The following is a 16,477-nucleotide window of genomic DNA, read 5'->3' on the forward strand; positions in this document are numbered from 1 at the left end:
TTGTTCTCTTGTACAAAGCTGATGTCTTCAGAGTTGATGGGTTACTTTTATGCGGTTTAACCTTGTTCTCTTGTACAAAGCTGATGTCTTCGGGCCATGTTCCCTCTACAAAAAAATAGCAAAAATAAATAACGTTTGTACCACCTGGAGGCTTTACGTGTACACCCAACATGTCAGTCAGCTAGCCTCATCTTCGCGTGCACGGTCTAGCGTTTGCAAAACGTCAGTGTCATCATGGTTTCCAGGCAACGCATGAAAGATTTATAAGCGTCTATTTCCTACTGTCTAAATTACGCACTGTAGATAACTTTATGTCATTCACACCTGCTGCTTTCCTAACCTCAACAGGTACGCCACAGCGTCCGATTGAATTGGCTCCCCCGGGTCCTCTTTTGTTAATAGATGTAGAAGGGTAGGTGGACTCCTAACATGGCCGCCACCGTGTGGAACTCTTTTACGCGCGGCCTAGTGTTCGCGGAGTCTCATGTCCCAGCAGTCCATCTAACCCCGCCCCTTTCCGTTTTTCGTTGGGCTCACCCTCGCGCCCCTCCCCCTGTCATTTCCACGCTCCCGCCACTCCCCCCCTCCTCCTTGCGCCACGCCCCCTTAAGGTTCTGGCTGGCGCGGCCCACCCCCGCGCGCCCCCTCCTGATGCGCCGCTGCTGCCCGGCGCTGTTTGTAAACACCGCGGCGTCTCGCGCTCCTGCAAACAAGATGGCGGCCGGTGGCAGCGCGCAGACCCCCTGCCCGGGCCTTGGAAACAGCGGCAACGGCGTCACCAGCGCCAACCATGGCGGGGGCCCCGGCCTGAGCCGCAGCGGAGGTCCCGGGAACCCTGCAGCCGCCGCCTCGTCGGCCGCCCAGGCCCAGCTGCAGCAGGCAACAGCTGTCCAAGCGGGGGCGGGCCCCGCGGGGGCAGGAGGAGGAGGAGCCGCCGCCGCCGCGGCCCCTCCGAGCGCCGCGGTGCTGGTCTACCGGGAGCCCGTGTACAACTGGCAGGCCACGAAGACCACCGTCAAGGAGCGCTTCGCCTTCCTGTTCAATAACGAGGTGCTGAGTGACGTGCACTTCCTGGTGGGGAAAGGCATGGGGAGCCAGAGAATACCTGCGCACAGGTGAGGTTCGCATTCGCACCCCTGCAGTGGCACCCCGATGCACATGTGGATATCCCCATGTACCGTCTATCGTATACAAGGAGAGCTGGTGAATCTTTGCCCATCTACTGTGAGCCCCATAGAAGTAGATTTATTTATGCGTTTTTATATAGCGCGGACTTTACCCGAAGGTGTCGGAGCGCTTCACAATAGGAACAGTACTAATACTTGTGGAGACAATTAAAAGTGAACAAATTACAAAAGCAAACGTTACGTTACATGAGGCAATAGTGACAATTGTGAGCAAACAAAATACAAGAGGTAGCAAACGGTACATTACAGGAGAAAAAAAAGTTACATGTGTGCAAGTTACAAAAACGTACAAAGTACAGGTAGAGGTATTATACTGCTATAAATGGTAGACACTCAAACACAAGAACAAACGTTACGTAGCCAATGGTGGCACTTTTGCAAGTATCAAAAGCAAACAAAATGCAAGAGGTAGCAAACAGTACGTTACAAGAGAAAAGTGACGTGTGCATGTTTCAAAAGAGTACAAAATACAGGTAGAAGGATAATACTGCAATAAATGGCAGACACTCAAACCACAAGAACACACTGGTAAGGCACTTCCATAGTCATGGAGAATAGAATTTCGTGTAATGGAAGGACTTCCTTCAGATAGGGCAATCAAAGGATACCTGATCAAGGACACAGAGTCCACCCTACAACCTTCTTAATGCATGCCAGCTGTAGCAGATTAGTGCCCCACAGTGCTTTAAGATGGGTAGGTACTGTCAAGTACTGAGTACCTGCACTTCTTTAATTTGTTAGGTAGAGTACCTGAATTTCTCACCACTGTTGCAGTACATTTAATGGGAGAGTACCAGCACTTATCAGGAGTACTCTAAATATGATTACTAGATCTTCTATATTTCCATTTACTGCTTTAGTTGTTCGGAAATGAATTTACCTTAAAGAAAAGACGAGGTGTTTGGCAAAACAGGAACAAGTTGGTTTAATTAAACACAGCAGCAGGAATAGTCTCAGCAGAATGCATATGAAGAAAGTCTCTCTGTGTTCAAAGTTTCGGCTGACATATACATCTCATGAGATTCAGTGAAGCAATTTTAGTATTCTTGAAAAAGCATTTCAGTCTTAAACAAGTTTTGGAATCTGAGAAGGACACCAATGGCTCTTGACTTTGGAGGAGGCTAGTGTGGGCAGGTTTGTAGATGTCCTGTTGGCTGGTGTGGGAAACACATGCTCAGTACGTGTTGTATGCATGTCATGTCCTGATTGGCTGAGTGTTCCTATCTAAATGTGGTATCTAGCTTTGTGGCATTTTTTGTGGAACTCGAGCCTTCGTCCAAACATGTTTTATTGGGGCCAGTTTCCTCAGACCTGTTTGTGGTGCAACTATCTATTTGTGTGATCGATCAGGGTTTTCCCTGGGTACGCTTTTGTCTTTGGGTTAGGTGAGATCCCACCTGTGACCTGTCATTCGATAGGTGTTGGTTGCAGGACCTTCCTGACCATGTATCTCAAACTCGGGGTTGATGGGGAGGTCACCTTGGTCGCATCCAACAGCAATGATATGAGTTCATTAGAACTCCCGAAAATAATATGGCAGTCACTGGTATTTTTATTGACATTCTCAATATTGTGTGAACAGTTGTCATGGCGTACTTCGACGATGTCTATACTAATATTGACATAGTTATGCGTGCCTAGATCATGGCGTACTTCAACATTTTTCTCCTGGCAACAACTTTGTTATGCATGCATGGATTATTGCTTATATTGACATTGTTACTGCCGGTATCAACACTGTTGTGTGGGCATAGATTATGGCATACATTGACAATCCATTTATTAGTATTGACATTAAGTGGGCACAGGTTATGGCATACGTTGATATTGTATTGATTGGTATTGCTGCTGTAGGGCCTGCACATATTATGGCATTCATTGACATCGTATTCACTCATTCCAATACAGTGGTGTCCCTTATCAGAGTGAGGGAGCCTCTTCAGTCAGATGGGTAGAGATCAATTACCCATAATCCCAGGTGTGGAGCTTCCACCTCTTATAATTGTCTGGTTACATGATTCAGGAACCACATGCTTGTAGAGTACAATGAAGGGGCATTGCTTCCTTTCAGCCATCCCATCGGTTTCTTACTGAGCTAGAGGTCAAGGGACGCAGGAGATAGTACAGTACCCCACATCTAATTGCTGAAGGTGCCGAATGTTCCCTTGCTAGAAGCCTCTGACCTCACATTTTCTATATCCTGTTTTAGGAAGAGAATGCTCCCTCATCCTGGGAGTAAAGCTTCTCCGCCTTCCCATAGCTCTTTATAACCTCTTCATCAAATGCATGGGAAATTAGGTGATCCGTGAGTGCATGTATGGAAACAATAAATTAATGGCATGTGGAATTAGACCCCCCCTCCTCCGTATGCACATAAGGAACTAGTGGAACGTTGCCTTGCTTTGTAATCTGCCCCCCTCACCTTTTAAACCTCTCCACCCACTAAGGCTCTTTCTGTAAAGGTGTAGCGGCAGGGTCTAAGGAATTATGCAACGGGGCAAAATTATGCGATGGAGATGATAAAATTATCTAGCATGAAAAGGCAAATTATGCAGCATAATGCACCACATTTTGTAACCATTCATTATTTTGTCATTTTTACATAGTGACATGGTCTATGCAAAAGGTGTTGTCTGTCTAGTACCCATGTAACACCCAGCTACCGCAAAAAGTAATAGAAAGGTGATCAGCCAACCTTTGCGAGTGGCCTACCACTGTGTAGCAGCGTATTTCGCTTCATTTTCAGTAACCTTTGATATGTTTGAGCCCGAATCCTTTTTTTTGGTTAAAATAAGCAAATTATGCAGTAGAAGATGGATTACAAAGAAATGCAGTAAATCCATAAATTTCCGTGTCATTAATAGAATGGAAAATTCTTGTTACAAATGTTGGAAAATGTTGAAGTCTATGTACAGACCGGAGGCTCAGATTAGGCTTGTTTGAAAGCTGAACCACTACAACAGAAGCAACATACACAATGGGTTTACAATAAAATGATTTAAATGTAGATTCTGCTGACCAATCGGCTGCTTTCAGAATTTCAGTTCAACTAGACCCCAGTGCAAATAATTGAGAAGCCATTGCGCCACATACTGAGTGGGACCCCAAACATGGAAATATAAATACCATCTTCAATCATAAGCCAGCACACCCATCTCACGAGTGGCAGAGGCTGCTGGATGAAAAGACTTCTGCAAAGCAATTGGCCTCTCATATCAGTCCGAAACTCTGCAGTACTCTCCTCATACTCTTTCAAACATTGCACCACGCTAAGTTTGGGGTTATTCACAAAAGCGGATAAGATACAGAGGAAAAATTGCATTTGGTGTGCCGAGAAAATGGGAAGGTAACGTTTTGGTGGAAAACATCTGTCATTCAAGATCTAATGCACGGACGTTTGCCACTCTCTTACAAAATATAAGACCCAATAGCATAGTCAGTTTGGCCGACATTTTCTTACAGGACATATATTTGTCTGGCCAGGCTTCCAAAAACCGCAGGACCACAGACTCATCCCACAAAACAGAATGCTTAGGAAGAGTAGGACAAACCATGCTGATGCTTCTCAAAAGTTTACATACCATTGGATGTTCCCCTGTTGGTTTACTATCAATGGATACTTGGCCTGCTGAAATTGCGGGCCTAAAATTGTTAACCGGTCTGTACGCCATACTCACAGAAGCCAGGGATAATAGGAAATTTACTATCAGACCGCAATCTGCTCCAACAGGATCTGCACCCTTTTCACAGTACCAGCCACTCCAACTCTTTCAAGCGGAAGAATATCGCTTGTGGGTGCTGGAAGACCAGGCGAGACTGATGAAATCATTAGCCTATTGCAAAAGTCCTCGGACACTTCATCTGTCCCTGAAACCCTCCAAGCTAGTAGAGCAGGGCTGGTCTGGCTGTAGTGGGCACCGGACATTTCCCCAGTGGGCCGCCTGGTTGGGGGCTGGTTTTGAACCCCATTGTCCCGTTTGTTACCAGGAGCTGGTTTTGCAGCATAGCTGCAATATCGGCTCCCTGTAACAAAAGCAGATGCAGTGTCAGGCCTGACTCGCTTGCCAGAGCTGGTTTGTGTTCCCAGTCCCGCCCTGTACTAGAGAGAGGTGGTGAGACGATCAACGGATAAGGGGAACCCCCCTGGATTCAGTAGGAGATTCCAACGAAACTGAATAGGACAAGCACAGGTTAACTCCAGGAGGAGTGAGCCAGTATCCTGGGAATCATCAAAAACTGGGGAAAGGCATAAAACATGTTGGGAGCAGCGGTGGCTCATCCGCTATGGCGGAGAAGTGCGGCTCTCCCGCCAACACTTCTAAAAATATGAAAAATAAAATGGGTTTAATACCAGTTTTATTAACCTTGTGCAGAGTCTTGGAGGCGGTGCCAGGGTGGTGACGGGCTGTGGAGGACTGGTGGCCTTTACTGAGCATGTGGGTTTGGCTGGTTGTCTGAGGCCGACCAAACCCACATGCGCAATGAAGCTCTCTACAACCACAGCTGCATTGCTGGGGTTTGAGAGAGCAGGCACAGATGGATCACACATCATTGGTGCTTAAGCCTATCCTGAAGCTGCTCTCCTTCAAGAGAACAGCTTCAGGATTGGCCGCAGGGCAGGCTGGAAGCCTGTGCCTGCCTGCAGCAGAGAAGAGGAGCAGAATGGTGTGAAGCGCTGCTGGAGGGTGGCAGGTAAGTTCTTTAAAAAAAAAAATCGATTTCTCTCCGTCATCCTCATTACCTGATTCCCCTGCCCGCCTCTTTACCCCGACACGAGCCGCTCCTGGTTGGGAGTCCAGTCCTGAAGAAAAGCATCCGTGGCTTCGGCTTTCAGAACTGGACGCCAACTGAAGAAGACTGGAAGTTAGAGGTTGAGCAGTGATGTAAAGAGGTCAATCAAACAAGACCCCACAGGTGATTCAGCGCATGGAACACTCTTGGATGGAGCCTCCAGTTGCTAAAATTTCGAAGATGCCTTGACTGCCAATCCACAATGGTATTGCTCAGACCCGGAAGGTATTCCCCTCCTACAGAGATCTGATACTGTAGACAAAAATGGCAAAAGTCCATGGCAATCTCTGCCAGAATGTGGGATTTTGTCCCGCCCAGTTTGTTTACATAGCGGACCGTGGAAATATTGTCCAATAAGAAGCAGTATGCAACAATCCAACCTCTCTGGAGAAAGACTGCGAATCGCAAAGGATCCCGCCAGGAGTTCCAAACAATTGATGTGGAGGAACAGTTCCTCCTGAGACCGACGACCTCTGAGAAATTGAGCCGCATTGCGCCCCCAATTCCAACGGCTGGCATCTGACTCGATCACAATCTCCGGGGTTGAGCCAAATATGGCCCTACTGTTCCTGGCCTCCATGTGATCTAACCACCACAACACCTCCGACCTCGTCTTCTCTGAGCGGATAAACTGTTCAGCATAGCTGAAAGGCCTTTCCTGAGATGTCTATTCTTGAGTCTCTGAAGCGCACGCTAATGCAGGGAAGGGACCAAGGAAAATGGCTTGTATCGATGATGCCAACAAACCCACTACTCAAGCAGTCGACCTCAAAGATACAGTCACTTGCTCAGAATAAAATCTCAACTCTTTCTTGATGTTCCTGACTTTTGGACGAGAATCTACCTGAAACCCCAGAAACTCTGTGTGGGGACTGGGTCACAACCTATTTTCTATGGGCTCACAATGAAACTCAACTCTTGGAGTAGAGAGATAGTCCATTCCAAGTGAGTGATAACTAGCTAAGGGCATTGAGCCATGAGAATGTTGTTGTCTAATAAATAATCAGATGCACCCCACAAGCTCTGTGATTCTACCACCGTCCAAAGGAGGTTCGTCAAGCACCAAGGGGCAGAAGAGAGACCAAAGGGGAGGAACTGGTACTCGTAAAAAAAAAAAAACGACCTACCAAAAAAACTGCAGAAAGCGTCTGTGGGGCGGAAAGATGGGAGCGGTAAGGTAAGTGTCCTTCAAATCTGGAGAATATCTCGCAATAGATGGATGCCCTTAATCTTGAAATAGCGGTATACAATTCAACCATGGAAGTCTCTGAAATTCAGCACTAGGTGAGAGCCGCCACCCTTCTTTTCCACCAAGAAAATAAAGCTTAGAAACCTGTGTGGATGAGGGGTTGACACCGCTATGGCACCCTTTTGAAGAAGGGTGCGAATTTCAGAGGAGATTGTCTTGCTCTCATTGGGAAAAAGAGAACCCTGATCCGTCTTGATAACCAAAGCATGCTAAGTAAGTATCATCCAAGTGTGTAGGAAAGCTTAAATCCTGCCCCCCCATACCACTTCTGAAAACAGAATAAATCTTTCTTGTGGTACCGGAATCTTAGGAGGCACCTTGATAGCCCCCATAGCATCCTCTCTGGAAACGATTCTTGTTGAATTGCCGAGTGGGATAGAAGGTGGGGTTTTTGGGATTTTGGTATCCACCTCGATTCTGCTGGTAGTAAACCCTCTACGGGCCTTTTTGGTATCCACGGCTCAACGTGTGCCCTCAAACGTTCGGCTTTGCCAAAAACTGGACGGAAGAACTTGCGATGTGACCCTTGTGCTTTATTTAAATTGCAAAAGGTTGCCACAAATTTGGAAAGTTCCTTCAGGAAAGGTTGGCCAAAAGGCAAGCCCTGTGCCACTGGGCCTGATTCCGAAGACTCCAGTTTCGTAAGTTTTCGATCCACCCTAAAGAGGATAGCCTACGCCTCTTATTGGAAATGGCGAAGTTAACATTGCCCAGTTGACAGATTGCCTGTTGCGCTCAACCCATCAACTCACTAGGTTAATTGACATAGCTGACTCTTTTGCTCGGAAGCCCAGCTCCAGGATCTTTGTTAAAAGACCGGACATGTCCAGTAGTTTATCTTGACAGGAGAACCGGCAGGCCCCATCGATCCCTTTTCAGATCTTTAGAATATTTTTTCAGGTACGTGACTAGGATAGGATCTCAAGGGTTTCGGCGACCTTTCCTGGAAGATCCGACCTAGGACACTTTGAACGTAGCTGAGCACGCAAAGGCCTGCTGGATATGTGACTGTACATAATCCGCCACTTCCTGTGGAAGGAGCCACGCTGTGAATTTCGGATGGATACTTTCAGAGGGCACAATTATAAGCAGCTTTGGCTGAGGAATGGGATCAATGTGAGTTTCTTTGCATTTGCGCTAACTGGGGTTAGGCGCATCTTCATGGTCTGAGCAATGGTCAGAGGAAGAGCTGAAATTATCATCAGGGGAAGGATCGGGTGCAGGGACATCGAAAGAGGCACTCTAGTCATGATCTGTGTAAAGAGAGTTAGACAACCTCTCAAAATCAGTGGCTTGGGGGACCCTAGGGGCCCTCCCACATGTCCTGGTATGCAAGGGAGGGATCGGCAGCCACCCCTACTGTGTCGCATAACCGCAGAGGTGGCGTTTTAGAGGCTCAGTGGCCCTTACCAGGGCTTTGTTGATGGAATGCAGCACCCCACATCCAAAGTGTCCACTAGGTCTTGCTCCAGAGACCCAGTCGGATCCTCATAATAACCCTCTTCATAGTACTCAGCCATAATAAAGGTGTCTTGCCCAGCAGAGGTACAAATGTCCCAGGCTTGTAAGACCAAACATTTTCAGAGGGAACAATAAAGCCTGAAACAGGAGCAATTATGGGGAGCAGTAATCTAACCCCCACGGCTGGTAAAGTAAGGTACTGAAAGTCCAATAAAGAGTTGAGGGAGTGTCTGCACCAAATACTCTAGGCAAAGCCTATGCAGATGTATCCAACCCTGTGCATAAGCATAGGCACCAGGGCGTCAACAGGGAGAAATTCCACAAGGGCTTGGACAGGGAAGAGGTTATACACGTTCAACTGAAGCCACCGATTACAGGAGGCTGCCCAACGTGAAAAATAAAGAGAGGAATGTGCATCAGGCAGACGCATGTCCTCGTTCCAGTCTCCCTCTCCACTAAGAACTAGACGTGGGGGTCAAGCACCCCATTGGGAGGCAGAGCACTCCCAAAGCGAACCAACTGATTGCAAATAACACGGCAAGACCGCACATTCAAATACAGCAAAAAAAAATAAAACATGAAATGCGCACAGAGCGTTACCCAATACCATAAGAATAGCAATTAAAGCAACATAATTTCATAGCAGGTATAATGAGAAGTGCACTTCACTGGCTACGAAGCAGCAAAGAAAGTGGAAGCTCATATGATGATGATGGGTTATAGAGGACTGGGGCCCTATGGTTGGTCATGTTACTGTATGGAGTCATGGGAAATGTAGTGTTTCAAAAAGCTTTATTGTGATTGGAAGCTGTTTGGAAGTAGTAAAAGAAAGAAGCGTAATCTGAGCCTCCGGTCATGACATAGAATTTAGAGGCAATCAGAACTTCTGATTGAATAGATATTTGAGGACTGCAAACCTGGTCTCTGCATATATCTGAGGTTTAAAGAGTTAGTTGCAGAGTGGTCGACCCCAAGGGATCAAGTAACCTTTGCCTTGTAGACGGATGTGCAAAAATTGCCCCTTAACTCCATGCGCGCGGCGGGTTTTCCCGCTGTGCGCTGACTTTTTAAAAAACCCGCGGTTTATGACGAGCTCGTCATGAGCGTACGAGAGGCGTAACTCATGACGAGCTGAGCTCGTCGAAGGGGTTAAAAAATCTACTCCAAATGGGCAACAGTTTTAGTCTGAGCTGCTTGTTTGCATTTTTTGGGGTAGTAACTCTGAGTGGTTTCAGAGGTAGATAAATAATCACTGTGGGAAGCTTTGGTATAAAAAGGAGGTCATGGAGTGACAGCTGATCAAACAAGAGGCACAAATAATCTGGCAGGTGGCTGGAAGCAGGACTCGTATCTGACTGCCCTGTAAACAGATTTGCAGATTCTGGGCATTTCTTAGACGATTGAGGGCCAGTTAAATGTTGATGTTAGTGGGATAAACACCAGTGGACGAATTTGAGGAAGTAACAGTGTGTCAAAGTGGGATTTAAGGCCTGGTTGTGCGGCCTCCCGTGCTGAGGATTTAATTGCATTACTTGGTACTTGATTTAGGCAGACCACCTTATATGCCGTTGGAATAGTCTGGACCATTAAAACCATGCAAATACAGACAGTAACTTTTATAGGCGGTTCCTCGATGACCAGTGTGCAAGTGAAATGCTGCTTTCTAATTTGTGCCCAGTTTTCGGACATTGAACAACAGCTTCAATAGTTAGTCTCACTTATACAAGCCGATTGCAGATGTCCTGCTGTGGTTGTATGTGAAGAACAAGCATTTGCAATGCAATCTGTCTAGCATTTGTGAAAGTTAAAGCTCTTGGTGTTGAAAATGACAATGTTTTTAACTTTGGTTTTTTTTGGTATGCAGTGGAGTGATGATGTGTAATGTGTAGCGTTGTTGCCATTTGTATGACCTTGAGGTGCTGTATAACCACAAAATGGGAAATAGGTTATGAGGGAGGGAAGACAAGAGTAATATGCTGGCTGCACAAAAGCGGAACATCCCTAAACCAGCCATGTTGCAAGGTGCAGTACCTGGAAATAGAAGTGTTTAAAATTGGATCACGTTGCTGTAAGCTAACGATGGACCCATTTACAGAATCACATTTCACAAGTTGACTAACATGCGCACAATCAGCAATTAAAAAGCATGGACCAAAAAGAATCGATACATACTAACCATTGTTCATCTAAACAAGCATTTGCAATGCAATAGGTCTCGCATTAGGAAAGTTTGAGCTATTGGTATTGTAAATGACAATTTTTTTATTCATGTCTTGCTTTTGAAAATAGCGAGATTAATAGCTTTGTCATTTACAATGCCAATAGTTCTAACTTTTGCAAATGTGACACCTATTTAAAGTACAAGAGCAGATATTATATATATAATGGGCACGTTTGTTAAGTTTACTAGTATGCGGGGGGGGAGAGTTGTAAATGTGATAATGCTTGTGACTGGTAAAGCAGACACCGTGCCAGAGACACAGTCATTAAAGTTCCCCCAAGACAATTTTAACAGTTGTGCTGAAGAACAAAGCAGAAAAGGAATTAATGTGGCATGGCGGAATTTTGAAGCAAAACACACGCTGTTTTACAACAGCACATGCTAGTACGTGTTTACGAGTGTCCTCCGTGCCCCACGGTAACCAGATTACAGGAAGTATTGCGGGGTCTATTAGAGGGAGATCCTTCCAGAGCCGAACTGAAGCTCGCTGCGCAAGTGAAAGTGTTGTTTTTTATTTTATACGCAGTTATAGTTTGTTTAAATATTTTATGACAGATTTAGAACGGCACATGACGGGCAAGTAATTATAACCGTAATAATGTACGGCAAATATATAATATACGTGCAGTAATTGCAGGCTTTTCAAACGATAGTTAGTAAAACAAGTATTTGTGCGAACTAAATTAGTACTCGGCAGAAGTGTAAAATAAAACGGAGTAGGACTTATGCGCGCAAGCTTGTATGTGTAAGAGAGGGAGGATGACTAAAACAGAGAGGAGATGGAGGTGAGGAAAGAGAGAGATATGAAGATTGAAAGAAATGAAGGGGGAGAGGAAAGAGGTTGAGAAGGGAGTCAGAGAAGGGAGGGAGAGGACAATGAGACCAAAAGGAGACGCTGGAAACTAGAAAGAAAACAATGAGAGAAATGAGGAAATGGAGATAGACAGAAAGATGACGATGACAGAAAAGAAGAGAAATAGGAGGCAGAGAGCGAGAAAAGCGAGATAGACAGTGAAAAACAAGACGGAGGGCATTGCTGTGGGGAGGGGGGAGGAGAAATGCGACACGGCTGCAGCAGGGGGCGGAGCGGGGAGAGCGGCTATGAGGGAGAGTGAATAGTGTGAAGCAGCAGGGGCCTTTGAAGTGAAGCTAAGCTTCACTTCAAAGGTGTGGGAGGAGTGCGGCTCAGGCAGAGCGCACGCTGGGGGAAGCTTGTGGGGCGGAGCGGGAAGAGCTGCTGGGGAACAGATGGCTGGCGATTTGATGCTGTGCACGCGCATTTTAGGTCAATGCGCTTTGACCTAAAAGCGTACGGGCACAGCATCAAATCTCCAGTTCGTTAAAGTCTGTTTAAGCCCCTATAGTCTCGATCCGCTCAATGGGCATGCGCATTGACTGGTCGCGAGACCTAAAAATGGCTATACCTCATAGAGTATTTTAGTACAGCAAAAGAGAGATGCAATAGATCCCTTAAAGCAAGGTCACGTACAGTCCCTTAGTTGTTAAATATTCACAGGAATACAGGTAATTTAACGGCAACACATTCAAATATAAACAGCAAAGTGGAATTGATATGCACCCTTCTGCAGCAAAAAGAAGACAAACATAGCAGGCAATGATCCACAAAGTGGGTAACCGAAATACTCAATTACTTAATGACCAACATTCTGCTAAATGAAAGACTAACTCTTTTGATTGATAATGCATTTCAAAACTCAATGACGTCCAGCAAATGATGTGAATTTTTCCATGCAATGAAAGTAACTTCCAATCTAGAAAACAATATCGATGCATAGTTTTCCTTAAAACACTTGCATAGTGATGTGATATGAGCAGTGCACGTCAAAGCATAGGTGCAAATTTGGGTGGTCTTTTTTTTCCGCTCAAAAGAAGGCCATCAACAGAAACAAAGGGTGAAGGTTCATCTGAAAAGAGAAACCTGCAGTCCAATAGCAATATGAATCTTAAAAGGATATGTCGGTTTATGTGAAGCGGCAACACCTGTTCAGAGCAATCTTAGATTAAACACAATAAGAGAGCAAAGAATGTTGTACTTTACCAGTTTTTAGGTCTCGTAGAGAGACCTAATGCAGTCAATCCAGAAAGCTGAGGATTTGTAGAAGTGCACGTGCTCGTGAACGCGCTTCTCTTCACACAAAGCCATCAGCCTCCCTCCCACCTCCCCCCCTAATTGCTTTCCCTTATCACGGCCGCGAGGCCATGGGCTACTTCAAGGGATCCGCCTCCCGCCTCCCCCCCTCCCCCACCTCCCGCTTGTCCTGTCTATTGAGCCTTTATACCTATGTTTCTCTACCCCCAGAATGTTCCCACCACCATACATACATCATTAAAGGCTGCCGCTCCCCCGCCCCCCTCACCCCATCCGACTTGTTTTCATTTTGCAGCCGATTTTCGTTTCGCGTCCGCTAATGCTAATGCTTGTTGTTGAGGTTACTGAGCATTTCTTTAACAAGAGAGCTGGCACTTTGCAGAAGGATTTCTATACCTTCACCCTGAAGTACTGTGATTTCTCACCAGAGTTGTTAAACTTTCATTAGGGCAGTACTAACACTTGGCTCCTATATTTCTACTGTTAGCAGAATAGTCCTGCTCGTCTCAGCAGGTCTGCTACGCTTTTAATGGGACAGTGCTAGCATTTCTCAGAAGGACGGCTATTCTTTCAATGACCCTTACGGGCACCGGTACTGATCACCAGCTCCTTCGCCCATCAAAAGGCAGAACAAGCACGGACGATCTATATAACTATCCACTTAAATTCCGTATACATGTGTTTGTCTATGCGTTCTCCCCGTGAAAGCACACAACCCCTCCCCGCTTCCGAGAGTGCTGCCCACTCCAGGAGCTGGCAGCGCCGAGACATCCTCGTGGGAGCTGGCAGCGCTCTCCCGCCAGCCTCGGCGGACCCGCCCCCTCCGCCCATCTCTTTGATGTGCTTTATTAACAGGAGGCCATGCTAATCACTGCCTTCTCACAATGACCTGCAGTTTCCACCCCCTCCCCAATCACCCACCCCCCACAGCAATGCCCATATGATCGGCTAGTTGGCGACTCTGCTTTCATGTTTAGCTAGCGTCATGTCCATTAGTCAGTTAGTCCGTTTCAAGGCCAGGCGCGCGCTTGGTCTCACTCACACAGCTCCTCTTCTCCCACTTGGCGCACCGCTTAATTGTGGTAAATTTGAATACGCCTCTGGCTGTAAGCGCACTATTACACACACACTGTACTTTGCCTACTATAAAACATTTCTTTTAATACTTCTCCGAATATTTTTTGTGACATTCTAGTCCCGAGATGTAATTTCACTAGAATACTCGTTTGCCATATAACAGTGTTTAATTAAGTTATAGTGCTTACCGGTCTTTAATGTTATCACTGTTGAGCCAAATGTCACTTACATTTTTTAAGGAACGACAGCTACAAATCACCGACGATAATGATTTTTTTTTTTAACATTCTTTTATTCTTCGAAAATGTAATGCATTTTATTGTGCAGCTACAAACTTCCCAGAGTGTCTCGGTGCTGAATTTTCGTTAGTCCCGGGGTGTAATTGCACCGGAATACACGTAGGGGGTTTAGATGGACTTTCACACCCGTTTACGCTTTATTACTCATAACAGATGTCATTTTGTGTATGCAGTTAATTTACATCACCAACCACTTTCCCCAACAGTAATGTATTTATCTTATTTTTTCAATACTGAGGTGACCTCTCACCTGCTCCCGGGCGAACTGCAACATCATAAGGCACATTATCTATTGGTTATATTAGAAGTGCTTCAGTTTGTAAACTCAATGAGGAAGTACTGCTCTCTCGCTTCCTCAGCCGGTATATACTTTATTAAATGCCGTACACTAGAGCAACGCTTGTTTTAAAATTAAATAATATAATCCTAGATGGTTCTTCTGGTCGTCAAAAGTGGGAAACAGCAGACAGATTCCATGATTTGTTTCCTTGTGGGAAACCATCCGTTTGACAGTCCGGCAGGAAGGCCTTTGATCACTATCTGTGTCACCATCTTTCGCTAATCTGTGTGCAGGAGCCCCAACCTAAACATTGATTGCTTTTCACCACATGCTGACATACTTAACACTTTCCTCAATAGATGCCTGGACGGCGGCTCGGCGACCGTCCTGAAGTTGTAAGCAATACTTCCTTAAAATGGACTGTCAGGCAAATTAGCAAGGCCTTTTTTTCCGGCTATTCTGTCTTTTTCATTTTTCTCATGTGCTGACAAGGGGGGAAATCACTAATTATGCGATATTACCTTTCTCCGTCATCCAGCTCTATCAGTTGTGTGTCCGCTAGTTTATTGATTTGCAGTCTTTGATTTATATTATATTGCTTCCGTTCTCTACATAAGTTTCTGAACGTACTTACTGCCCTGCTTGTGTGTTATTTGACTGACCACAGCGTGTAAAACCAGTTTTCCAATGTTTTCCATTTTATGTATCCCCTCTGTTACAGCTCTTCCATCTCACTGTGAATTAAGTACCCATCTGTTTGTCTATGTTGTTTGTCAGACTCTACTTTCCCCTACGCACTTACTCCTGTTCTTATGTTTGTAGGATACAATTTTAGCAAATTAATATTCGTATTTAAATCAACGTCACAGTAATTTCTTTCGCAATTACCTCCAGTGTGTGACTCCAACAGCATCACTCAGAACTGATATAAACTTCAAGCTACGGATATTTCCTTTCAACTCAGTCATGCATTCTTTGCCAATCAAAATTCTCTAAATACGTTAACTTGTTTAGATCTTCAAAAAATAGGATACTGTCAGAAATATATTGGTTCTGATTTTGAGCTCCCATAACTAAAAGGAATTCATTTATTTGTCCTTCTTATATGCACTCACACACTGCCCCCTCACACACACACACAAACCCCCCCCCACACACAAAACCACACATACACGCAAACCCCCCCACACACAACCCCACACACACAACCCCCTCACACACTGCCCCCTCACACACTGCCTCCTCACACACTGCCCCTCACACACACACACAACCCCCCACACACAGACACAACCATACATACACAAAACCCCCCACAAACGCAAACCCCCCCACAAACACAACCCCCCCACAAACACAACCCCCCCACAAACACACAACCCCACAAACACAACCCCCCACACACAACCACACACACAACCCCACACACACACACATACACAAACCCACTCACAAACTGCCCACACACAAACCCACTCACACACTGCCCACTCACACACTGCCCACTCACACACTGCCCCCTCACACACTGCCCCGTCACACCACTCACACACTGCCCCCTCACACATTGCCCCCTCACATAAGCACACAACCCCCCACACACACAAACACACAACCACACACACTACCCCCAGAATTTTCCCACTTTATTTTCTTTTCTAATCTCCTCTTTTGTCTAATCGCCCCCAACATTTTCACCTGCCTCTGTCCCTGTTTCAACCCTGCATTTGCTTCTCTGTCTGCAACAATTTATTTTCTCTTTTACTTTCTACATGTAATGGTCTCTATCTCTGTGCCTCTCT

General features: G+C 45.8%; 1 protein-coding gene across 1 annotated transcript in view; it reads left to right on the forward strand.

Annotated features, from left to right (window-relative positions):
- The first annotated feature begins 545 nt into the window (after positions 1–545).
- The window catches only part of BTBD2 (BTB domain containing 2), a 161,015-nt gene continuing 145,083 nt past the window's right edge, over positions 546–16,477 (forward strand). The window contains exon 1 of the mRNA XM_078671430.1: positions 546–1,115. Coding sequence (XP_078527556.1) covers positions 652–1,115 — 464 coding nt within the window. The 5' untranslated portion in view covers positions 546–651. The remainder of the gene's footprint in view (positions 1,116–16,477) is intronic.

The sequence above is a fragment of the Lissotriton helveticus genome, chromosome 12 (genome assembly GCF_964261635.1).
Source record: "Lissotriton helveticus chromosome 12, aLisHel1.1, whole genome shotgun sequence".
Taxonomy (NCBI): domain Eukaryota; kingdom Metazoa; phylum Chordata; class Amphibia; order Caudata; family Salamandridae; genus Lissotriton; species Lissotriton helveticus.